Below are 26,811 nucleotides of genomic sequence, written 5' to 3'. Positions count from 1 at the left end.
TTTCTTTAAGCAATGGCTTTTTTCTGGCTACTCTTCCATTAAGCCTCACTCTGTGGAGTGTACAGCTTACAGTGGTCCTATGGACAAATACTCCCATCTCCATTGTGGATCTTTGCAGCTCCTTCAGTGTTATCTTTGGTGTCTCTGTTGCATCTAACGCTACGTTCACACTGCAAGGCTTAATGCTCAATTCCGATTTTTTTGTGAAATCCGATTTTTTTGTGAGGTCGTTCACATTAACAAATATATGCGACTTGTATGTGATCCTCAGTATGAACGAAAAGCGACCTAAAAGTGTTCCGCATGCGCATTGCAGGATATGACAACGTCACACGCAGTGAGCATGGCCAGTGTTTACGGAAGTAAAACCGCCCGGTTGCGGTATGACCCATCCAATCTAGCTTGAATAGCTGCATCCCCCCAAATGGAAATCAGCTCCCTAACCTCTGCGTCCTTCCATTGAGAAGATTCTGAACCTTCACAGCCCGAAGCGTCCCTCGCATTGATGTCATGCGCGGGGCGCAGATACATTTTTTGAACTGGGAGGGACAAAAAACTGGGGGTGACAAAGCTGCCAGCAAACCAACCCCAACCCCGATATGCCTGTCAAACTTGTTGTTAGTAACCATAGCAACCAAGCTCGAGTTCGCAACCTGTGCAGTCTGCGCAGCTCAACCAACCGAATATCAGTCTTTGTTTTATGTGAGTTGTTGCAACTATGTATACACTGCTGTGCACCTCAATAAACTGAATGGTAATTAGTCTTTTGATTTTTCCGTGAGGTTTGCCTTATACAAAGAAAGACAGCATAGACGTTTTTTCCTCCCTATAAGTGGGGGGGACCGAACGAGGTGAATTTAAATCTGGGTGGGACGAGTTCCCCCCTCTATCTGCGCCCGTGATTATGCGCCATGTTGTTGTAACTTTTTTTGAGAGACCCGCCGCCTACTTCAGCGCAGAATAGTGACGTTTGTGGCTTGTTGATGACGTGTAAGTCGGATGAATGCGACCTGGCGGTTCAGACTGAAGTCGCATATGAAAAGAGCGGATAGGGATCGGAATTAGGACCACATATCCAAACGGCCTGGGTCGGATTTGAAAAAATCGGATCTGTGTCGTTCATATTGTCAATAAAAGATTGGATACAGGTCACATATGGGCGAAAAGATCGGATTTGAGTCACTTCAGCCTGCAGTGTGAATGTAGCCTAAGACTAATGCCCTCCTTGCCTAATCTGTGAATTTTGGTGGGTGGCCTTCTCTTGTCAGGTTTGTAGTGGTGCCATTTTCTTTCCATTTTGCTATAATGGATTTAATGGTGCTCTGTGGGATATTCAAAGTTTGGGATATTTTTTATGATGCAACTCTGATCTATACTTCTCCACAGCTTTGTCTCTGACCTGTTTGGAGTGCTCCTTGGTTTTCATGTTTCTTGCTTAGTAGTGTAGCAGAGTCAGGGTCCTTCCAGGACAGGTTGATTTATTTATACAGACATCGTGTGACAGGTCATGTGACACTTTGATTGCACACAGGTGGATCTTAATCAACTAATTAAGTGACTTATGAAGTGAATTGGTTGGATCATATCTTATTTAGGGGATTCATATGAAAGGCTGACTGGAGAGCTCTCTCAGCGACAGAGGTGGAAAAACCCGGGTGCAAAATTAGCTCATTAACCTGGCTTAGGGGATGTGGTAATTAGGATCAGCCAATTCAATGAACCAACTGATCCTAATTACCACATCCCCTAAGCCAGGTTGATGAGCTAATTGGTGAAATCACCTGTGTTGAGAGCACAGGCAGAAGGAAAACCTAAGCAGGACTTTTACTTTGTCAATCCAGTTTTTCCACCTCTGCTCAGCGAACACTGGACTGTAGAGGCAGCAGTTGGGACTCGGGAGAGGGATGGTCTGCAATATGCCAAACTTGGTAGGAGATAGTGAGAGTGAAATGGAGGAGGAATCTCAGGGTCCAGGAGGTGGATGTGTAGGGGGAAGAAAGAGAAGGGGAAGCGGTGGTGGTGGCGAAAGCCCAGTTAATAAAGGTAGAAGAATTGAGGAAGGAGAATTAAAAGTTTTGATGAAATTTAATGTGGATATCTTTAAAACATGACATTTCCAACCCAGTGCGGCTAACTAAGTTGATTAAAGAAACTCTTGGAGAGGTGGCATCAGCGAGGTATATTAGCAACAAGGTTATAGTGTTTTGTAAGTCTAGCAAGCAAAAACAGAAGGCTTTACGATTGCGTAAGCTGGGGAAAGAGGATGTGGAATGTATGGAGGTAGGGGTGAGAGATGGAGTAAGAGGAGTCATTACTGGTGTCCCCAAGAATATTTCAGAAGAGGTATTGAAAACCTGTATGGAGGGAGGGACACTAGTGAAGGCTACTTGGTTCTACACTAACAAGGGGGGGAAAGGTTCCAAGCATGACCATCTTGCTGCATCTCAGTGAACTGCAGCTTCCTAAACGAGTAATGATTGGATATGTTTGCTATCCAGTCAGGCCATATGTGCCAGCACCTTTGAGGTGCTTTAAGTGCCAGAGGTTGGGGCATGTTGCGGCAGTCTGTAAAGAGGCAAGGAGATGTTGTAGATGTGGAGGAGATCATGACTATGGGCAGTGTGAGGAGGGAGTGCAGCTCAGATGTTGCAATTGTGGTGGGGCACATATCAAGGTTGTGTAAAACAGCAGGAGGAAAAGGAGGTGCAAAGATATAGAGCAGTTAACCTGGTGTCATATGCAGAGGCTGTTAAACAGGTCAAAGCAAGAGGGCCTGCAACTAATCAGAGGGTAAATCAGAACGAGGCATCAATGCAGGGTGATGGACAAGGCAGGGATGATTCCATAGTGAGAGGGGATAGGTTTACAATGAAGGTGAATAAGATAGATTTTCTAGCTTTTATAATTAAGGTTATTAACTGCTCTGCTCAAGCAACTACGCATACAGATCGCATTAAGATAATACTGCAAGCTGCAAAGGAACATTTGGACATGGCTAGTGTGCCTGTGGAAGAGGTGATAAAAAAGCTATCAGAAGGACAGGGTGAACCATCACAGTTTGAAGGATGACAGGAATCCCATTAATCATATTGCAGTGGAATGCTAGAAGCCTAGTGGCGAATGGGCAGGAATTTAAGAAATTTGTGTATGAGCTCCCAATTTTACCTGACATTTTATGTATACAGGAGACATGATTAGTTCCTCACTTGCAGTTTGTAGTTAGTTCCTGGGTACACTTCAGTATGAAAAGATAGGAGGGAAGGGCAAGGGGGTGGATGTTGCACTTTTGTGAAAGATGGTTTATCATACAGGGAATTAACAGTGAGTGAGGATAGTGAGTGTGTGGCTGTGGAAATGTGGTGGACAAGAGGGGATAGCATCATAATAGTTCATTTTTATAATCCCTGTGATTATTTAACAGTGGAGTATTTGAAAAGAGTGATACAGAGAGAGGGTAAAAGGGTGGTGTGGTGTGGGGATTTTAACACACATAATTCTCTGTGGGGTAGTGATACCACTAATAGGAATAGGGAAGTTGTAGAGGAGGAGTTCATGGATATTGAATCACTTATATGCTTAAATGATGGGCGAGGCACCAGAGTGAATGTTAGAACTGGAGCACTATCAGCACTTGATCTTATATGTGTATCCAGTACATTAGCAGGGTTAAGTGAGTGGGATATATGGGAGCATTCCACTATAGGAAGTGATCATTTCCCTTTAATCTGCAAAATAGCTATAGATGTAAGCAGAGAGGTGGATTGGTCTCCGGGGAGGTGGCATTGGAAAGAAGCAAACTGGGAGTTGTTTAATGAAGTTTGTGAAACCAGAGTAAACCAGGTACAGATCACAGGAGAGATCAATGATATGGTAAGGAGCCTGGCTGATATGTTTCTAGCTGCAACTGCAGCTGCAGTCCCCAGATCCCAAGGGAGAGGGAGGAGAAAGATAGTGCCATGGTGGACTAAGGAGTACACTGAGGCAATCCAAGCACGTAATAAGGCATTTAGGGTGCTGCGAATGACACTCACCCCTGACAAAGTGGTGCAATATCAGAGTGCAAGGGCAAAGGCAAGAAAGGTTATTAAAGATGCAAAAAAGAAATGTTGGAGGGAGTATTGTAGTCAACTTGGAACATATGTCCAGATAGAACAGGTGTGGGGTATGGTCAAGAAGATGATGGGGGTATTTAGAGGAAGCAATATTCCTGTTTTGGTTGAGGGAAATAGTGAGGCAAGCTCAGCAAAGGATAAAGCAGAGCTGTTGAGAACTACATTTGCCAAAGCTCATAGCTCAAGTAATTTGGGTGAACAGTGGGTGGAGCGGAGACAAACAACCCTGAGAGAGTGGGGCAATGTGTGTGAAAAACAGCAGACTGCAGCAGTGCTATGGATAGTGATATTACGCTATTTGAGCTTAAAAGTGCCCTCATTAACACCTCCAATACTGCACCAGGTCAGGATGAAGTGTACTACATAATGTTGAAGCATGTATCAAATGTAGTGCTTAATAAGGTAGTGGAAGCATTCAATAGAATATGGTCAGAAGGAAAGGTGCCAGCTATGTGGAAGCATTCCCTAGTCATTCCAATAGCCAAGCCAGGGAAAGACCCTTCAAAGGTAACTAGCTACAGGCCTGTTGCACTTACGTCTAATTTGTGTAAACTGATGGAGAGAATTCTGGTTAACAGGTTAACATAATATTTTATGGAAAGCAAGGGGCTGTTTGCAGGATACCAGAGTGGGTTTAGGAAGGGAAGGTCTACTCTGGATGCCATGATCAGACTTGAGACTGACATTAGGAAAGCCTTAGCCATGAAAGAGGTTCTTGTGGCTGTCTTCTTTAACATAGAGAAGGCTTATGACATGCTGTATGACATGGAGGGCCTCATGATGCAGCTGAAAAAGCTTGGGGTGGGAGGGAAGCTTTTTAACTGGATATTGAGCTTCCTATTTGGGTGTACAATCCAGGTGAGGGTGGGGGCAGATATATCTACTGTGATCGAGGTGGAAAATGGCACACCCCAGGGCAGCGTTATCAGCCCTGTGTTATTTAACGTCATGATAAATGATGTATATAGGAGTGTAAGCCCAGACATAGAGGTTTCATTATATGCAGATGATGGGGCCTTGTGGAGGAGGGGAAGGAACATTAACTTTGTGGTCAGTAAGATCCAGCAAGCGATTGAGGCAGTTGTAGGATGGGCTGGTGACTGGGGATTTAGATTCTCAGTAGCAAAAACCTATTGTGAATTTTTTACAAATAGGACAGTCGCTGATAATGTTAAATTATACCTGTATGGGGAACCATTGGAAAGGGTGGAGGTTGGCAGGTATCTAGGGCTTTGGTTTGACAGAAGGCTCACATGGAAAGTTCATATTGATAAATTGGAGACAAAGTGCAAGAGAGTATTAAATGTGATGAGATGTCTGGCAGAGATGGAATGGGGGGCAAGCCGATCCTCATTAATGACACTATATTATGCTCTCTTGCGTTCAGCAATGGATTATGGTAGCTTTATCTATGGATCTGCATCTGATTCTCAACTCATGAAGCTGGAGAGAATACAGTCACGAGCACTGAGGCTTTGTTGTGGAGCGCTTAAGTCTTCCCCAATAGGGAGTCTACACATGTGGAGCTGGGAGAGATGCCTTTAGCATTAAGGAGGAAGAAGTTGTCCTTAGCTTACTGGTCAAACCTGGAAGGCCACAACCAAGGGAATCCTGCTAAAAAAGTGATAGAGCCATGCTGGGAGTATGAGGCCAGAAAGGGCAAGGGATTTGGGTGGAGGGTGAGGGAATGGGTACAGGAAGCGGGATTGAAAGAGGGAATGGTTAGCCCGACAATAGCTATATCACCAGTGCCACCTTGGTTATTCTCCCTACCTTTAGTGGACATGAATATATTGGAGTATGCAAAGGAAGAACAAGAGAAGCAATATGTGGCTGGTTTTGTATTAGACCATATTTTGGGTGCATATGCAAGTCATGTCCAGGTTTATACAGATGGATTGAAGGATCCTGCATCTGGGAAAACTGCAGCTGCCATGGTTGTGAAGGGGATGGGTGTTAGTGCCTCCTGGAGGCTGACAGATGAGGTGTCTGTGTACACCACTGAGATCATTGCCATCATTAAAGGATATGGGACATGGATTTTTAGCTGGGTATAATTATGTATAAAGGACATAAGAAATGCCATCTAAATCACTGCAGGGCGTCAAAAATGTGAAAATCATCACATTATTCAAGTTTTTTTATACATCAGCGTAAAACAAGGATTCATTAATGAGCTAGGTGGTCACGTGACCCGTGACGCAACAAAAACTTTCCAAGGAGCCAGCGCTTGGGAATCTAATGTAAACAGGTTACCGAAATGGACACCATCGACAGTGATATTCCCGATGTTTCACAGAGATGTGAAGTTAGACCCTATCAATTCGAACCGATAGCTGGAAATTCACATGAACATAGATCTTGTCTTTACTCTGACGGTTCAGATGATTCTGAGAGTGAGAGTTCATTCAGCCCTCATGAAACTGAAAGTGGTCGGCTCGATAACACTTCCTGGTAAGTTAAAAACAATTCTGCTCAAAGGCTAATGATCTGTTGAAAGAAGTATTATTTTTGTATCATACATTGAAAGTTCATCATAGATCTAGCTAAAGTCCGTTGCAAGCTAGTTTTTTTTTTTGCTGATATTTTTCGAGATTGATTGAGATACAATGCTTCCAGAGTCCGAGATTAAAACATTAAAAATGGCGAAACGAGTCAGAATTATGATAATCAATAATTGATACACCCAAAATTATAATACTAATCCTTACCTCGGCTTTCAGTCGCTTAGCGCAGAGGTCTTCAACAGGGGGGGTCGCGAAATCGCACCGGATCACTCATATCAACAAAAATATTCCTGCCCTGTCCCCTGGCCTCCGTGCAGGGATGCAAACAGCACGCCTTTCGGCGGATGCCGCCTTTTTCACGGCTGAATCGCGCAGATCCGATTTAAAAAAAAAAAAATAGCGATATTAATTCATGAAACATGAAGTATAAGGATGAGGAAAAAAACAGTTTAAATCGGGAAGCTGCGCACATTTGTGCAGCCTGGCGCAAATGTGCGCAGCTTCCCGATTTAAACTGTTTTTTTTTTCTCATCCTTATACTTCCTGTTTCATGTTTCATGAATTAATATCACTCAGTACCTGAGTATTAATGTTGAAAGAATCCTCAGTGAAATGGTCCGAACACAGTTTGTGGGAAACAGTAGGTGCAAAGTTTTTTCAACAGGTGTTCTGTAAAGTTATCCTACCTCTTGGATTTGTCCTACCAAGCCTACTGCGCATGCGCAGGTGAGCCCACACTTTCCTCAGCTTCGGGTCCTTGGGGAATGCAAAAAAACTTACTCCAGGGCATTTCCCATTGGAATTATTGCAACCATAAGCAGCACAATACACCATGATCTCCAATGTATGATGTCCAATGTACTTTAAAGACTATAAAACAATTTTCTTGTCATCCACTTCTCCATTCATCTACCCGCTTGTGCTGCGCCCGAAAGTTTTTGTTATGTATGATCCCGTGACAGCGGCTCTTCCGGTTGCAAAAAATGCATATCGGAAGTCGAGCAGAAATGCCATATAATCATCACGAATATAACAATTTTGCTGAATTTAATAGATGATTTTGTATTTGTTGATGCAATTAATTCATATTTTAATGGAAAGAAACTGATATAGCGTGCTTTTATGTTTCATGTCCCATATCCTTTAAAGCACTAGAGTGGGTTGAAGAGACTGGGCAAATGAAGGTGTTAATATGCTCTGACTCTGCAGCAGTGTTGGGTAGCATACAGTCACATAGATCCTGTAGATTGGATTTACTATATGAAGTGTATTTATGCCTGTATAGGCTGGAGCAGAGAGGTGCCTCTGTATGTTTCTTATGGATCCCAGCTCATGTGGGGATATGGGGCAATGAAAAAGCAGATGGCCTTGCAAAAAAAAAAAGCCCTAGAGAGACCAGATCCACAGGTCGATATTAAGCTTGGGAGGGGGGAGGTAAAAGTTTTTATTAGGAAGGCCCTGACAAGGCAATGGCAGACCCAGTGGAACACAAGTTCCAAAGGCAGGCACCTGTATAATATCCACAGAGAGGTTGGGAGAGAAGCCATAGTAGGAGGATGCAGGAGGGATGAAGTCGTCATTGCCAGGCTTAGAATTGGTCATACACTGCTGAACAGCACCCAGTGCAGGGTTGGTAGGGCAGAGACAAGAAATTGCATGTGGTGCCCAGATCAAGAGGAGACGGTGCAACATGTATTGTTTTTATGCCCTAGGTACCAGTGGCACAGGGAGAAATGGAAAGATAAATTGCAAAGAGCTGGATGCTCAGACTTTAGTCTAACTTCAATTCTGGGATATGGAATAAGGCCAGGGGAACTGATCAGGTTCCTTAAGAGTGCAGGGCTATACGTGAGAATTTAAATGCATTTAAATGTAGGGAACTGTAGGTGGCAGTATGCGCCTGAAGGTGTAACCCGCCATTAACCGAAAGAAGAAGAAGAAGAAGGCTGACTGGAAAAGGTGCACAAGCAACAGGGATGACCACAGTCTTGAGAGGATTATCAAGAAAAGTTGATTCAAGAACTTGGAAGAGCTTCACAAGGAGTGGACTGAGGCTGGTGTAAGTGCATCAAGAGCCACCATGCACAGACATCTTCAGGAAAGGGGCTACAGCTGTCACATTCCTAATATCAAGCCACTCCTAAACCAGAGGCAATGTCAGAAGTGGACCTGGGCTAAAGAGAAAAAGCACTGGACTGTTGCTCAGTGGTCCATAGTCCTCTTTCAGATGAAAGTAAATTTTGTATTTCATTTGGAAATCAGGTCCTAGAGTCTGGAGGAAGAGTGAAGAGGCACAGTTTTTGAAGTCCAGTGTGATGTTTTCACAGTCTGTGATGATTTGGGGTGCCATGTCATCTGCTGGTGTTGGTTCACTGTGTTTTATCAAGCCCAAAGTCAACTCAGCTATCTACCAGAAGATTTTAGAGCACTTCATGCTTCCATCTGCTGACAGGCTTCATGGAGATGTCAATTTCCTTTTCCAGCAGGATGTAGCACCTGTCCACAGTGCCAAAACTGTTACCAAATGGTTTGCTGACCATGACATTGCTGTGCTTGATTGACCAGCCAACTTGCCTGACCAGAATCCCACAGAGAATCTATGAGGTATTGTCAAGAGGAAGATGAGAAACACCTGACCCAAAAATACAGATGAGCTGAAGGCCACTATGCAAGCAACCTGGGCTTGAATAACACCTCAGCTATGCCAAAGGCTGATCGCCTCCATGCCACACTGCATTGATGCAGTAATTCATGGTAAAGGTGCTCCAACCAAGTATTGAGTGTGTAAATTAACCTTATTTTCAGAAGTTGGACATTTCTATATTGTAAATCCTTTTTTGATTGATTTTAGGAAATATTCTAATAATTTGAGGTTTCTGGATTTCTAATTTTTATGAGCTGTATGCCATAATCATCAAAATTAAAAACAAAAAAAGGATATAAATATTTTACTTTAGGTGTAATGAATACATAATATATGAAAGTTTACCTTTTTGAAATAATTATGAAAAAAATTAACCTTTTCACGATATTCTAATTGTTTGATATGCACGTGTGTGTGTGTGTGTGTGTGTGTGTGTGTGTGTGTGTATAAAAAAAAATAATAATAAATTCCCCACTCGCCCCTTGCTTCAGGCGGTCTTTTTTTCCCCTCAAGCTTGGGTCCTACCAGAGGCCTGGGAGTTTGAGGGTCTTGTGCAGTATCTTAGCTGTTCCTCGGACTGCACTTTTCTGAACAGAGATCTCAGATGTTCCTGGGATCTGTTGGAGCCACTGTCCCAGTTTGGGGGTCACTGCACCAAAGGCTCCTATCACCATGGGCACCAATGTTGTCTTCATCTTCCACATCTTTTTTAGCTCTTCTTTCATCCCTTGATACTTCTCAAACTTCTCAAGTTCCTTTTTCCTGATGTTATTATCATTTGGTATTGCTACATCTATCACCACAGCCTTGTTCTCCCGTTTGTCCACCACTACCATGTCTGGCTGGTTAGCCATTACCAGTTTGTCCTTCTGTATTTAGAAGTCCCACTGGATTTTAGCTTGGTCATTCTCAACCACCTTTGTAGGTATTTGGCTGTTGCTGCTTTCCTAGCAGCCTCTTCATGGTTGCCATTTGCCTGTGGGATGCCAAGGTACTTGTATTTGTCTTTCACATCTCCTATTATGCCATCTGGTTCAATTCTGACAGTCTTCCCTCTCCTTGTTATTATCCGGGCACACTTATCTAGTCCGTGTCGATGCTGTAGATCCTAGTGGAGTGAGTCGATGATCAGTGAGTTAATGTCTCGCTCAGACCTGCATACAGCTTAATGCCATGTAGAGGAGGTGGCTGATCATTGCTCCATTTCACAGTCTGTATCCATTGCCACTCTTTGTGATGAGCAGGCTGAGGGGGTTCAGACCTATGCAGACCAGCAGCAGGTTCAGGGCATCTCCTTGGTATATGCTGCACTTGATAGTGACCTGTGTTATTGGTTTGAAGTTGGCCTCTAGGGTTGTCTTCCACAGCCTCATTGAGTTCTTGATGAAGGTTCTGAGAGTCTTGTTGATGTTGTACAGTTTCAAGCATTCCAGGATCCATGTGTGGGGCATCGAGTCAGAGGCTTTCTTGTAGTCAATCCAGGTGGTGCACAGATTGGTACAGTGGTATGCAAAAGTTTGGGCACCCCTGGTCAAAATTGCCGTTACTGTGAACAGTTAAGCAAGTTGAAGATGAAATGATCTCTAAAAGGCATAAAGTTAAAGATGACTCATTCCCTTTATATTTTAAGCAAAAACAATTTTTTATTTTCATCTTTTACATTTTCTAAATGACAAAAAAGGAAAAGGTCCCGAAGCAAAAGTTTGAGCACCCTGCATGGTTAGTATCTAGTAACACCCCCTTTGGTAAGTATCACAGCTTATAAAAACTTTTTGTAGCCAGCTAATAATCTTTCTGTTCTTACCTGGGGGATTTTCACACATTCGTCCTTGCAAAAGCCTTCCAGTTCTACAAGTTTCTTGGGCTGTCTTGCATGCACTGCTCTTTTGAGATCTATCCACAGATTTTCAATGATGTTTAGGTCAGGGGACTGTGAGGGCCATGGCAAAACCTTCAGCTTGTGGCTCTTGAGGTATTCCATTGTAGATTTTGAGGTGTGTTTTGGATCATCGTCTGATTGTAGGACCCATCCTCTTTTTAACTTCAACTTTTTTACAGATGGTGTGATGTTTGCTTCCAGAATTTGCTGGTATTTATTCGAATTCATGCTTCCCTCAACCAATAAAATATGCCCTGTGCCACTGGCTGCAACACAATCCCAAAGCATGATCGATCCACACCCATGCTTCAGAGCTGGAAAGGTATTCTTTTCCTGGAATTTGGCACCCTTTTTTCTCCAAACATACCATTGCACACTGTGGCCAAAAAGTTCTATTTTGATTTCATCAGTCCACAGGACTTGTTTCCAAAATGCATCAGGCTTATTAAGATGTTCATTTGCAAACTTCAGACACTGAATTTTGTGGCTAGGATGCAGGAAAGGTTTTCTTCTGATGACTCTCCCATGAAGGTCATATTTGTTCAGGTGTTGCTGCATAGTAGAACAGTGCACCACCACTCCAGGGTCTGCTAAATCTTTCTGAAGGTCTTTTGCAGTCAAATGGGTTTTTATTTGCCTTTCTAGCAATCCAACAAGCAGTTCTTTCAGAAAGTTTTCTTCATCTTCCAGACCTCACCTTGATCTCCACTGTTTCTGTTAACTGCCATTTCTTAATAACATTACAATCTGATGAAACAACTACCTGAAAACACTTTGCTACGTTCTTCTATCCTTCTCCTGTTTTGTGAGCATCAATTATTTGATTATTCAGAATGTGAGTGAGTTGCTTAGAGGAGCCCACGGCTGTTGATTTTAGGGACAAGTTTGAGGAGTCAGAGAATTTATACAGCTTTGAAATCTGCATTATCTGCAATTTGAACAAGCCACAGTTCAATAAGCTAATTAAGGTCTGAAACCTTGGTAAAAGTTACATGAGAACTCAAATGCATTAGGGTGTCGTAAATTTTTGTTCCTTTTCTTTTTTTCACTCTCCAATTGTACAAAACAAAAATAATACACAAATCTTGTAGAAAACACTGAAAACAAATGTATCATCCTTACCTTTATGCCTTTTGGTGATCAGTTCATCTTCTGCTCACTTAACTATTCACAGTAACAGACATTTTCAGTAAGGGTGCCCAAACCTTTGCATGCCACTGTATGTCTGGCTCTGCAGTCTTGAGCTACTGCACTGTCTATCAGTAGCTGATGTTTTGTTCCTACCAAACTAATATGTGTGTGTGTGTGTCAAAGTAAAAAGTGGAATTATCTGGTTTTCTGCATGAATTGGTAATAAAAAGTGACCTGATCTTCATCCAAGTTACAGGTACTGATATACACAATGAGCTTAAGTCAATAACACACACACATTCTACTTTTTCATGACTTTATTATACAAATGCATTCAACATTCACAGTAGTGGTGGAAAAAGTAAGTGAACATTGGATTTAATAACTGGTTGACCCTCCTTTGGCAGCAATGACCTCAACCAGGTGCTTCCTGTAACTGCAGATCAGACCTGCACATCGTGTAGGGGGAATTTTAGCCCATTCTTCCCTGCAGAACTGCCTTATCTCTTCCATATTCTTGGGTTGTCTTCTGTGTATGGCTGTCTTCAAGTCATTCCACAGCATCTCAACAGGATTAAGATCTGGGCTCTGACTAGGCCACTCCAAAAGGTGGATTTTGTTCTTCTAAAATCATTGTGCTGTGGATTTGCTGCGATGTTTTGGGTCATTGTCCTGTTGCATCACCCAGCCTCTTCTGAGCTTCAGTTGACAGACAGACACCCTCACATTATCCTGGAGAATTTGTTGATAAATTTGGGAATTCATTTTCCCCTCAGTGACGGCAAGCTGTCCAGGCCCTGACGCAGCAAAGTGGGCCCAAATCATGATGTTCCCTCCACCATACTTTACTGTAGGGATGATGTTTTGATGTTGATATGCACCAAATGGAGTTCTGCTTGTTCCTCCCAAATAATTCACTTTTGATTTCATCACTCCACAAAACATTTTCCCAGTACCATTGTGGAGTGTCCAAGTGCTCTTTTGCAAAATTCAGGCATGCAGCAATGTTCTTTTTTTGACAGCAGTGGCTTCCTTGTTGGTGTCCTGCCATGGACTCCTTACTTGTTCAATGTTTTGCGTATTGTTGAATCATGAACAGAGATGTTAGCCAGTTCTAATGACATCTTCAAGTCTTTCGCTGTCACTCTAAGGTTCTTCTTTACCTCATTAATGATTTTGCGTTGTGCTCTTGGGGTTATCTTGGTGGGGAGCCCACTTTTAGGCAGAGTAGCCACAATACCTAATCGTCTCCATTTATAGACAACTTGCCTGACAGTAGACTGATGAATACCTAAAATCTTTGAGATTACTTTGTAACCCTTTCCAGCCTTATGTAAGTTAACAATTCTTGATCTTAGGTCTTCAGATAGCTCTTTTGTGCGAGGCATGATTCCTATCTGGATATACTTCTTGTCAAAAGTTCAAACGCAAACATTTCAGGGGTTTTTATCAATCAAAGTAATTCTAGGCCACACCTTTGAACTTATTTCATTAAATGGAACCCAGGTGTGCTAAATTCTGACTGCAATGAGCTTTTTAAAAAATCATTAGCTTAGGGTTCACTTACTTTTTCCAACCTTCAGTTTCACAGTTTGAATGGTTTATTCAATATGGTCAAACATTCTTTGAAAATATGTGTATCTTTAGTTATAGGAGACTGTCTTTGTTCATTATTGTGACTTGCATGAAGATATGACCATGTTTTATATGGGAATTGGTCCAAGGGGTTCCCAAACTTTTTAATTTGACATATATATGTATATGTGTATATGCGCGCACGTGTGTGTGTGTGTGTGTGTGTGTGTGTGTGTGTACACACACACACACACACAATACTGGAATACATTACATTACAGAGTTTTTGTTTGACCCATTCTTTTTTTTTATATTGACAGTGGTATTTTACCTCATTCTTTTCATCCATTTCCTGTGGTTCTTTGTCTCCTTCACCCTGTATTCTGTCATCTTCCAGCTTGATTTCAAACATGACTCCTTTCTGTGTAACAAAATGGGAACTTTCAGTGCTGATGAACAGTGAAGGTTCCTATGTGTACATCTACAGGTTGAAAAATGTAGCTACCTTGACAGTATATTTTTTCTGCAGCTCTCTCCTCTCTTTCTGGTTCTGCTCAAAAATCTGCTTCAGAGCTTTTTCCATATCTGTAGGCTATAGACAACAGTAAGCTTCATTCCATAAAGTGTGTGTGTGTGTGTGTGCGCGCACGCTTACCTTTTGATGTTCATTGGGTGGATATGTGTGTTTTTCTGTAGGATGCTCCATCAGTTTTGCACCTGCTTCATTTGGCTAAATTTGAAGAGATGTACAAAGAGACCAGGAACTTTGTTCAGGTTGAGTCGGAAACTTATGATTGCTACTTAAAGGTGTCATCATTGATTATAATCCAATACACTGTCAGATTCAGTGAATATCTTGTAACAATCTGCCAGCTGTTTGTTCTGTGTGCGCGCTGAAAAAAATCAGGTGTGTTCACACACAACGCTGTCTCTTTAAATGGGAAACAAACAAAGTTGCTTGGTATGAGCCACACAACACTACTCCAGCCAATCAGCAACAGAGCCGGGGTGTTCATGCTCATGCACAGGACAGGGGAAAGGAGAGGTGGGGAGATAGGGGAAAGGGGGTGCTGGGAGCGAGAGGGAGGTGATCCACATTCCAGAGCAGTTAGGAGCACCAATTTGTTCTTTGGCAACAGGCAATAATCCTCAAAGATGAAGAAAGAAAAGAGGGCCAGTGGCCAGGAGAGGGAGCATGGTAAATGGTGGATGTGTGAGGAAGTGCAAAAAAAAAATCTTTAGCCAGAGATAGCGAGATGGCTCTGGGTTTTTTTTTTCTCTTTTACTATTGTCATTTTAGTATTGCAATGTCTACATATGTGTACTTTATGTAGTCCTGTGTAGTCTCATGTACAGTGGTGCTTGAAAGTTTGTGAACCCTTTAGAATTGTCTATATTTCTACATAAATATGACCTAAAACAGAAAGAAAGAAAGCAAAACTTTATTCATCACACACTTGTGAAATTTCCTCTCTGCATTTAACCCATCTGAAGCAGTGAACACAAACATGCACACAAGCAATGAGCACACATACATATAGACCCAGAGCAGTGGGCAGGCATGCTCACAGTGCCTGGGGAGCAGTTGAGAGTTAGGTGCCTCACTCAAGGGCACCTCAGCACAAGGCCGTCTCATATTAACCTAACCTGCATGTCTTTGGATTGTGGGGGAAACTGGAGCACCCAGAGGAAACCCACACAGACACGGGGAGAACATGCAAACTCCATACAGAAAGGCCCTTGCCGGCCGCTGGGTTTGAACCCAGAACCTTCTTGCTGTGAGGTAACCGTGCTAACCACTACACCACTGTGCCACCCATGTGAGTGAAGAGGCAACTGTAGGTTTGTAGGTAAGTAAGCAAGGAAAATAATATTACCTAGTATAGCATTTCAAATTATGCATTTATATACAGCTGGTATAGTACACATGAAATGAAACAACATTCCTCCAGGACCATGGTGCAACATAAAACAACACACAATTACAGTGGTGCTTGAAAGTTTGTGAATCCTTTTGAATTTTCTATATTTCTGTATAAATATGACCGAAAACATCATCAGATTTTCACACAAGTCCTAAAAGTAGATAAAGAGAACCCAGTTAAACAAATGAGACAAAAATATTATATTTGGTCATTTATTTATTGAGTAAAATGACCCAATATTACATATCTGTGAGTGGGAAAAGTATGTGAACCTCTAGGATTAGCAGTTAATTTGAAGGTGAAATTAGAGTCCGAGGTTTTCAATCAATGGAATGACAATCAGGTGTGTGTATCCTGTTTTATTTAAAGAACAGGGATCTATCAAAGGGGGTGGCATGGTGGTGTAGTGACTAGCACTGTCACCTCACAGCAAGGAGGTCCTGGGTTCGAGCCCAGCAGCCGGCGAGGGCCTTTCTGTGTGGAGTTTGCATGTTCTCCCTGTGTCTGCATGGGTTTCCTCCGAGTGCTCCAGTCTCCCCCACAGTCCAAAGACATGCAGGTTAGATTAATTGGTGGCTCTAAATTGACCATAGGTGTGAGTGTGAATGGCTGTTTGTCTCTCTGTGTCAGCCCTGCGATGACCTGGCGACTTGTCCAGGGTGTACCCCGCCTCTCGCTCATGGTTAGTTGGGATAGGCTCCAGCTTGCCTGCGACCCTGCACAGGATAAGCGGTTACAGATAATGGATGGATCTATTAAAGTCTGATCTTCACAACACGTTTGTGGAAGTGTATCATGGCATGAACAAAGGACATTTCTGAGGACCTCAGAAAAAGCATTGTTGATGCTCATCAGGCTGGAAAAGGTTACAAAACCATCTCTAAAGAGTTTGGACTCCACCAATCCACAGTCAGACAGATTGTGTACAAATGGAGGAAAATCAAGACCATTGTTACCCTCCCCAGGAGTGGTCGACCAACAAAGATCACTCCAAGAGCAAGGCACGTAATAGTCAGCAAGGTCACAAAGGACCCTAGGGTATCTTCTAAGCAACTGAAGGCCTCTCTCACATTAGCCAATGTTAATGTGCATGAGTCCACCATCAGAAGAACACTGAACAACAATGGTGTGCATGGCAAGGTTGCAAGGAGAAAGCCACTGCTCTCCAAAAAGAACATTGCTGCTCCTCTGCAGTTTGCTAAAGATCATGTGGACAAGCTAGAAGGCTATTGGAAAAATGTTTTGTGGACAGATGAGACCAAAATAGAACTTTTTGGTTTAAATGAGAAGTGTTATTGTAGCAGTTCGTAGGAGGGGGAGGAGCACAGAAAGACCGCAGGCCAGAATAAAGTTCAATAATTCGTTTATTTTGCTCTTTTCAGATGCAAAATTCACTCTCTTCCATGCGCACGCACACACACACAAGTCGTCTGGTTCAGGAGAGAGCTCTCTTCCTCTGCTCGCTCTCTCTTTATATAGGGTGCGGTCAATGGGAAGACACACAAACACAGGTTAATTGACATCAGGTGTAGTGACTCTGCCACTTACCTTCCCTGACTCCGCCCTCCCGTCACAGACCGGCGCTTGACCATGCCCCTGCTGCCACATACCCCCACCGCCCAACTCAGGCCAGGCAGCCGTCCGGCCTGCAGCCGACTCCCCCCTCCCTTGACGGGAGAAAAAGTCCACCACAACCATCTGCGCCCCTGACTTGTGGATCACCTTGAAGTTAAAGGGTTGGAGTGCCAGATACCAACGGGTGATCCGCGCGTTGGCATCCTTCATGCGGTGGAGCCACTGGAGGGGTGCGTGGTCTGAACAGAGGGTGAAAGGGCATCCCATCAGGTAGTAGTGGAGGGCGAGGACCGCCCACTTGATCACGAGGCACTCCTTTTCGATGGTGCTGTAGCACCCCTCGCGTACCGACAGCTTTCTGCTGATGTACAGCACTGGACGGTCATCCCCCTCCACCTCCTGGGACAAAACGGCCCCCAGCCCTCTGTCCGATGCATCCATCTGGAACATAAAAGGGAGAGAAAAGTCAGGGGAGTGTAACAGTGGCCCCCCGCACAGTGCAGCCTTCACCTCAGAGAAAGCCCGCTGGCATGGCTCCGTCCACTGGACCGGATCTGGTACCCCCTTTTTAATGAGATCAGTCAGTGGGCTGGTGACGTCCGAATAATTAGGTATAAACCTACGATAGTAGCCAGCCAGCCCTAGGAACTGTCTCACCCCCTTTTTGGTCTTGGGCCTCGGGCAGGCCGCAATTGCTGCTGTCTTGTTAATTTGGGGACGCACCTGCCTGTTGCCCAAGTGGAAGCCCAGATACCGTACTTCCACCCACCCAATCGCACACTTCTTCGGGTTGGCTGTGAGACCCGCTCGCCTCAGCGACCTGAGGACGGCCCTCAGGTGTTGTAGGTGCCATGGCCAGTCATTACTATAAATAATGATGTCGTCGAGGTACATGGCCGCATAGGAGGCGTGGGGGCGGAGGACCCTATCCATCAGCCGCTGGAACGTAGTGGGCGCCCCAAACAGCCCAAAAGGAAGTGTGACAAACTGGTGTAAGCCGAACGGTGTGGAAAAAGCCATTTTTTCTCGGGACAATGGAGTCAAGGGGATCACCCTTTGTCAAATCCAGTGTCGAGTAAAAGCGAGCCGTGCCTAGTCGATCGAGCAACTCATCAATACGAGACCGTGGGTACGTGTCGAATTTAGACACCGCATTGACTTTTCTATAGTCTACACAGAACCGGACTGACCCGTCGGCCTTGGGTACCAAGACCACCGGGCTGCTCCAGTCACTGTGGGACTCCTCGACGATGCCCATTTCGAGCATGGCCTCGAGTTCTTCCCGCACCACTTTTTTCTTGTGTTCGGGTAGCCTGTAAGGGCGGCTACGCACTACCACCCCCGGGGGCATCTCAATGTGGTGCTCTATGAGGTCGGTGCGGCCGGGCAGGGGCGAGAACACGTCCGAAAACTCAGTCTGCAACTGGGCAACCTCCGCGAGTTGGGTCGGGGAGAGGTGGTCTCCACAGGGGACCAGAGAGGTACGCGATGCCAATGCTCCCTTTTGAACCTCCAGCCCCAGCTCCGCCTTCTCCGGAACCACTGACACCAACGCCACGGGGACCTCCTCTTTCCAGAGTTTGAGTAGATTGAGGTGGTAAATCTGTAGCGCCCCACCCCTGTCTGTCCGCCTCACCTCGTAGTCGACGTCCCCGACTCGCCATGTGACCTCAAAGGGTCCTTGCCACTTGGCGATCAATTTGGAGCTCAATGTGGGCAACAGTACGAGTACTTTATCTCCCGGTGTGAACCCCCTAAGGCGCGTACCCCGGTCGTACAGGCGGGTTTGCCGTTCTTGGGCCTGCCGCAAATTCTCCTGGGTTAGGTGTGTGAGTGTGTGGAGTTTTGCGCGCAGGTCAATAACATATTGAATTTCGTTTTTACTTGGTGAAGGTCCCTCCTCCCAATTTTCTCGCAGCACATCTAGAATGCCGCGCGGCTTACACCCATATAACAATTCGAACGAGGAGAACCCCGTGGAGGCTTGGGGGACCTCTCACACTGCAAATAACATGGGTTCGAGCCATTTATTCCAATTACGTGCGTCCTCACTTACGAATTTTTTAATTATATTCTTGAGGGTGTGATTGAACCGTTCAACTAAACCATCCATTTGTGGATGATACACGCTGGTGGGGATCGGCTTAATACCTAATAACCCATACAGTTCGTTCAGTGTACGTGACATAAACGAGGTGCCTTGGTCAGTCAGAATCTCTTTCAGGATTCCAACTCGGGAGATGATGCGGAAGAGCGCTTCCACAATACTGCGTGCTGAGATATTGCGAAGAGGCACTGCTTCCGGGTATCGCATTGCATAGTCCACCAGAACTAAAATAAAGCGATATGCTCGTGTTGACCGATCTAATGGCCCGACGAGATCCATCCCAATTCTTTCGAACGGGGTTTCGATGAATGGGAGAGGGCGCAAAGGCGCTTTTGGAATGGCCGCTGGATTTATTAACTGGCATTCGCGGCACGCCGTACACCACCTACGGACATCGCCACGAATCCCTGGCCAATAGAACCGGGCCATTAGTCGGGCTAGTGTTTTATCCTGCCCTAAGTGTCCAGCCATGGGATTAAAGTGAGCCGCCTGGAATACCAATTCCCGGCGGCTCTTTGGAATCAAAGCTGTGTGACTTGCTCTTTAGTCTGAGTGTCCTGCGTCACTCGGTATAATCTATCCTACATAATAGAAAAATAGGGGAAGGACGGGGTGGCGTTTGGCTGGAGCGTTTGACCATCGATTACTCTCACTTGGTCAAACGCATGTCGCAGAGTCTCGTCTCGCGATTGCTCTAACGGAAAATCTGCAAGGGATGCCCCGAGAGAGGGAGGAGGAGCCTGCGGCTCCTCACTCTGATGCAGAGATGACGTAGATGGCTCTGTGACAGCTGCTCCCGCCAATGTGACACCGGGACCTCCCCCTGCTGAACTACGGCAGGACCCACTCTTCACTAAATGACTCATTAACTCCCCGAATCCTGGCCAATCAGTCCCCAAAATTATCGAGTGAGTGAGGTGAGGATTAACCGCCACCTTTACTCTAAATTTTTCCCCTTGGAAAAAAATGTGGACCGACACTAAAGGGAAGCTGTGAACATCCCCGTGCACACACACACAACACCTTCACCCCCTGTGCTCCCCCCAATGCCTCGTCTTGCACCAGGCTTTGGTGAATTGAGGTCTGATTACAGCCAGAGTCCACCAACGCCTGATATGTATCCCTTTGGATACTCACCGGTATGCGATACGCTCTGGCCCGATCAAGGGCGGCTCCTGGCGCATCGGGGATCCGAACCATCGTGCACACTTCCATGGCCGAGCACTGCTGTTGGAGGTGGCCCGGCCCCCGCAGCACCAGCAAACCGGCCCGGGCTTCCTCTCTGCACCAGCGCTCTGGGGCTCACTCACCTGGGGGGGAAGAGACAGACACAGAAGGGAAAAACAGGAGGGCACCGCGGGTGTGATGGGCCGGCTGGGGTGGGGGAACAGGGCGAGGACAAGACACAGGAGGAGAGAGGGGGAGAGAGAGAGAGGAGAGGAAAGAAGAGGATGTCTGCTGTCCTGCCGTCGGAACAGCCGCCAAATGGTCCTCCGCCAACTCGATGGCCTGATCCAGCAACGCCGGGTGGTGGCACTGGACCCACTCCGTGGTTCCCTCTGGTAGGCGGGCGATGAACTGCTCCAGCACCATCTGATCAATGATTCCTTCAGCGTCGCGGTTGTCGGCCCTCAACTACCGCCAGCAGGCATCGCGGAGCTGCTGGCCAAACGTGAACGGCCGGCCAACTTCCTCCAGACGCAGAGCGCAGAAGCGCTGTTGCTGCTGTTCGGGGGTGCGCCCCACCCGCTGGAGGACGGCCCAGCAAAGGTCCTTGTAGGCCAGCCGGCGGTCGGCAGGGAGCTGTAGCGCGGCCAGCTGCACCTCGCCCGTTAGCAGGGGGAGGAGGCGCGCCGTGCGCTGTTCCACCGGCCAGCCCGAGGCCTCTGCTGCCTGCTTGAAGAGCGTGAGGAAGGCCTCGGGGTCGTCATGTGGGCCCATCTTAGTTAGGGTGAGGGAAGAAGGGCCCGCGGCGGTGGAGATGGTGGACCCTGCCGACACGAGGAGGTGCCGGAACGCCTGTCGATCATCCTGCTGCGCCAGCACCAGGGCCTCGAACCGGTGCTCTTGCTCCTTCCGGAGGGTGACTAGTGCCTGGTGCTGGCTCTGCTGGGCCGTGGCGAGGGCATGGACCAGGTCTGCAAAGAGGGAGGACTCCATGGGGCTGTTCTTTTCCTGTTCTCGGTCCCGGGTTTCAGCACCACTGTAGCAGTTCGTAGGAGGGGGAGGAGCACAGAAAGACGGCAGGCCAGAATAAAGTTCAATAATTCTTTTATTTTGTTCTTTTCAGATGCAAAATTCACTCTCTTCCATGCGCACGCACACACACACACAAGTCGTCTGGTTCAGGAGAGAGCTCTCTTCCTCTGCTCTCTCTCTCTCTTTATATAGGGCACAGTCACTGGGAAGACACACAAACACAGGTTAATTGACATCAGGTGTAGTGATTCTGCCACTTACCTTCCCTGACTCCGCCCTCCAGTCACAGACTGGCGCTTGACCACGCCCCCACTGCCACAGTTATGTTCGGAGAAAGGAAAACATTGCATTGCAGCATAAGAACCTTAGACCATCTGTGAAACATGGTTGTGGTAGTATCATGGATTGGGCCTGTTTTGGTGCATCTGGGCTAGGATGGCTTACCATCATTGATGGAACAATGAATTCTGAATTATACCAGCAAATTCTAAAGGAAAATGTCAGGACATCTGTCCATGAACTGAATCTCAAGAGAAGGTGGGTCATGCAGCAAGACAACAACTCTGACACACAAGTCGTTCTACCAAAGAATGATTAAAAAAGAATAACGGTAATGTTTTGGAATGGCCAAGTCAAAGTCCTGACCTTAATCCAATTGAAATGTTGTGGAAGGACCTGAAGCGAGCAGATCATGTGAGGAAACCCACCAACATCCCAGAGTCGAAGCTGTTCTGTATGGAGGAATGGGCTAAAATTCCTCCAAGCCGGTGTGCAGGACTGATCAACAGTTACCAGAAATGCTTAGTTGCAGTTATTGCTGCATAAGGGGGTCACACCAGATACTGAAAGCAAAGGTTCACATACTTTTGCCACTCACAGATATGTAATATTGGATCATTTTCCTCAATAAATAAATGACCAAGTACAACCCCGATTCCAAAAAAGTTGGGACAAAGTACAAATTGTAAATAAAAACGGAATGCAATAATTTACAAATCTCAAAAAATATTGTATTCACAATAGAACATAGACAACATATCAAATGTCGAAAGTGAGACATTTTGAAATTTCATGCCAAATATTGGCTCATTTGAAATTTCATGACAGCAACACATCTCAAAAAAGTTGGGACAGGGGCAATAAGAGGCTGGAAAAGTTACAGGTACAAAAAAGGAACAGCTGGAGGACCAAATTGCAACTCATTAGGTCAATTGGCAATAGGTCATTAACATGACTGGGTATAAAAAGAGCATCTTGGAGTGGCAGTGGCTCTCAGAAGTAAAGCTGGGAAGAGGATCACCAATCCCCCTAATTCTGCGCCGACAAATAGTGGAGCAATATCAGAAAGGAGTTCGACAGTGTTAAATTGCAAAGAGTTGGAACATATCATCTACAGTGCATAATATCATCAAAAGATTCAGAGAATCTGGAAGAATCTCTGTGCATAAGGGTCAAGGCCGGAAAACCATACTGGGTGCCCGTGAGCTTCGGGCCCTTAGACGGCACTGCATCACATACAGGCATGCTTATGTATTGGAAATCACAAAATGGGCTCAGGAATATTTCCAGAGAACATTATCTGTGAACACAATTCACCGTGCCAGCCGCCGTTGCCAGCTAAAACACTATAGTTCAAAGAAGAAGCCGTATCTAAACATGATCCAGAAGCGCAGACGTCTTCTCTGGGCCAAGGCTCATTTAAAATGGACTGTGGCAAAGTGGAAAACTGTTCTGTGGTCAGACGAATCAAAATTTGAAGTTCTTTATGGAAATCAGGGACGCCGTGTCATTCGGACTAAAGAGGAGAAGGACGACCCAAGTTGTTATCAGCGCTCAGTTCAGAAGCCTGCATCTCTGATGGTATGGGGTTGCATTAGTGCGTGTGGCATGGGCAGCTTGCACATCTGGAAAGACACCATCAATGCTGAAAGGTATATCCAGGTTCTAGAGCAACATATGCTCCCATCCAGACAACGTCTCTTTCAGGGAAGACCTTGCATTTTCCAACATGACAATGCCAAACCACATACTGCATCAATTACAGCATCATGGCTGCGTAGAAGAAGGGTCCAGGTACTGAACTGGCCAGCCTGCAGTCCAGATCTTTCACCCATAGAAAACATTTGGTGCATCATAAAACGGAAGATATGACAAAAAAGACCCAAGACAGCTGAGCAACTAGAATCTTACATTAGACAAGAATGGGTTAACATTCCTATCCCTAAACTTGAGCAACTTGTGTCCTCAGTCCCCAGACGTTTACAGACTGTTGTAAAGAGAAAAGGGGATGTCTCACAGTGGTAAACATGGCCTTGTCCTAACTTTTTTGAGATGTGGTGTTGTCATGAAATTTAAAATGACCTAATTTTTCTCTTTAAATGATACATTTTTTCAGTTTAAACATTTGATATGTCATCTATGTTCTATTTTGAATAAAATATGGAATTTTGAAACTTCCACATCATTGCATTCCATTTTTATTTACAATTTGTACTTTGTCCCAACTTTTTTGGAATCGGGGTTGTACAATATTTTTGTCTCATTTGTTTAACTGGGTTCTCTTTACCTACTTTTAGGACTTGTGTGAAAATCTGATGATGTTTTAGGTCATATTTATGCAGAAATATAGAAAATTCTAAAGGGTTCACAAACTTTCAAGCACCACTGTAGTTGTGTGTTGTTTTATGTTACACTATGGTTCTGGAGGAATGTTGTTTCATTTCATGTGTACGATACCAGCTGTATATAAATGCATAATTTGAAATGCTATACTACGTAATATTATTTTCCTTGCTCACTTACCTACAAACCTACAGTTGTGTCTTCAGTCACTGCAGTTTTGTACACTCTCAGAAAATAAAGTACAGCAAAGTACCTTTAGCGGTACAACGGCTTGTCACTGGAGCAGTACCCTCGAAGGTACTCATTTGTACACTTTATATACTGCTTAGTAACATGTATGGACCTTTTTGGCGCTAAAAAGGTACACCTAGTTCCCTTGAGGTCCAATAATGAGCCTTAGGGGGGTACATTAGTGTAGCTTGTACCTTGGGGGACAGAAACGGACTCCTACTGTAGCCCTATTTCTGAGAGTGTAAAAACAATGTAAATAAGTCAAGTTTATTTGTATAGCGCTTTTAACAATAAACATTGTCGCAAAGCAGCTTTACAGAATTTGAACGACTTAAAACATGAGCTAATTTTGTCCCTAATCTATCCCCAATGAGCAAGCCTGTGGCGACGGTGGCAAGGAAAAACTCCCTCAGACGACATGAGGAAGAAACCTCGAGAGGAACCAGACTCAAAAGGGAATCCATCCTCATTTGGGCAACAACAGACAGCATGACTATAACATTAACAGTTTTAACATGAAGACAGTTTCGTTGATGTTATAACTCTTCATTGATGGAAACTTGAGTGCAAAACTGTTCATGACAACTGCAGTCCTAAAGTTAGCAAGTCAACTGTAGTCCTCAGCCATAAAAGCATTACTGTAAGAGTCCAGAGCATCCTCCAGGTGTGACTTTCAATAACTAACGTCTTGTACACACGTAGCCGGGTATTTTTAAAACCGAACATTTTCCCCCCCTCCGTTTATAAAAATGTTTTATCCACACCACCTCGTCTTCGAAAAAAATCCCTTCCACACATAACCGAACATCTGCGTTTTCAATCACATTCATAAGCATTCCAAACCTGTAGATGGTTATTTCCCCAAATCCTACCCCCTAATCACATCGCCTGTGCTTTTGGAGCAGTAGTTGGGCTTCTAAAATTAAACATGTAAATAGCACCTGCACAATAATTAACGCTTTCAAGGCACTACTCCGATCCATTACTCTTTAGCTAGCCGCACATTACGCCGATTTTCAGCATACCGAGCCAACTGAAGTCGCGAGTCAGGCGTAAAGACTAGTTTTCGATGGTACCGACTCATCTCACAGCCGATTCGAAAAACTAATCGGGAGCCAGACTGATCGGCGAGAGTCGCTAGCAATAGCCAATCATATCTTTCGCATATAACACGTGACATCATTAAACACAATTTCTAGCGCGAGAAATACGTGTTGGTAGCACCTAATGCAGGTATATACTGTAATTCCATAGACTGAAGCTTTATCCATAGACACAGTGGGCTGGAAAGCCACTCTGCTCAAGTTGTGTGGCTGAATTCCAAATCGCTTTAACTCCCCTATATAAGTGCACTATTTAAGGTTGGGAATAATAGCTCATGCAGCCTAGATAGTGCGCTACATATTCCATGTTGTGTCATTTGTAATTCAGCCTGTAGCATCTTCAAGTGTTGGATTTAACAGTAACTATATCCAATAGCCAATCACAAAGCTATTAAGTTGTCACGTGTCGCTTCAATCGCGACTGCACTCGTCAACAGTCGGGGGATATGTGCGTGCCCTGTCGGGAGTCGGCTCTGAAATGGGTCGGTTCGGTACCGCGTGGATCGCCGTAGTGTGCGGCTAGCTTAAGTCCATGCTTAATCTGGCTTCTGCAGTAAACAAAGGTCGCACGTTTGACGTCAGGGCAGATTTGTTGTCATTTTTTTGGCGCAGATTGTGACATTCTAAAACGCAAACCTCCGGTTATCTCTGTCTACACGAAAAGGCATACACGGAGTTTTCAAAAATCTTCACTTTGCCCGGAGTTTTTTTAAATATTCGTTTTTGATGTGTTTTCATGTGGATGACAGGCCAAAACGTAGAAAAATATCTTCGATTTAGCAGATACCCGGCTACGTGTGGACGGGGTCTAACTCTCACTAGTTTTTAATTCCTTGTGGTTTGGATAATGTGTTTGTGTGCTTGCATGTCATTCATTTGATGTTTTAGATTATAATCATTGTTTTGTTTCAGCTGTGAGAAAGAAACATTTCTCTTTTGGTCAGTGAGGGTATGAGGGTAGTTGTTGTCATTGCCTTGACAATGCACAGCAATTAATGGGGGGGGGGCTTCTGAAGGAGCACTGAAGGGAGGTGTGGCTTTGTTTAGCTGTTGAGTTTGAATATCAATAATCCTTCTTCAGAATCAGTGACTCCCCCTTTAATATTTAGTATTTAATTAAAATATAAATATTTAAAATGTATCTTTTTTTTCTTAGGTAGAAGATAGCACTACTTTCTAGTATGTTTTCTATTGGCATGGG

The 26,811-nt window shown here is 44.8% G+C and overlaps 1 protein-coding gene across 2 annotated transcripts in view; it reads right to left on the bottom strand.

The window, feature by feature from the left end:
* LOC132896423 (serine/threonine-protein kinase Nek5) overlaps window positions 1-26,811 on the bottom strand; it is a 186,335-nt gene that overhangs the window by 55,072 nt on the left and 104,452 nt on the right. For both annotated transcript variants that reach the window (XM_060937239.1, XM_060937240.1), the window contains exons 16-18: window positions 14,504-14,578; window positions 14,354-14,440; window positions 14,180-14,269 (exon numbers count right to left, since the gene is read on the bottom strand). In XM_060937239.1, coding sequence (XP_060793222.1) covers window positions 14,180-14,269; window positions 14,354-14,440; window positions 14,504-14,578 — 252 coding nt within the window. The remainder of the gene's footprint in view (window positions 1-14,179; window positions 14,270-14,353; window positions 14,441-14,503; window positions 14,579-26,811) is intronic.

The sequence above is a fragment of the Neoarius graeffei genome, chromosome 13 (assembly GCF_027579695.1).
Source record: "Neoarius graeffei isolate fNeoGra1 chromosome 13, fNeoGra1.pri, whole genome shotgun sequence".
In the NCBI taxonomy this organism is placed as follows: domain Eukaryota; kingdom Metazoa; phylum Chordata; class Actinopteri; order Siluriformes; family Ariidae; genus Neoarius; species Neoarius graeffei.
This window is presented reverse-complemented; position numbering and strand designations above follow the sequence as displayed.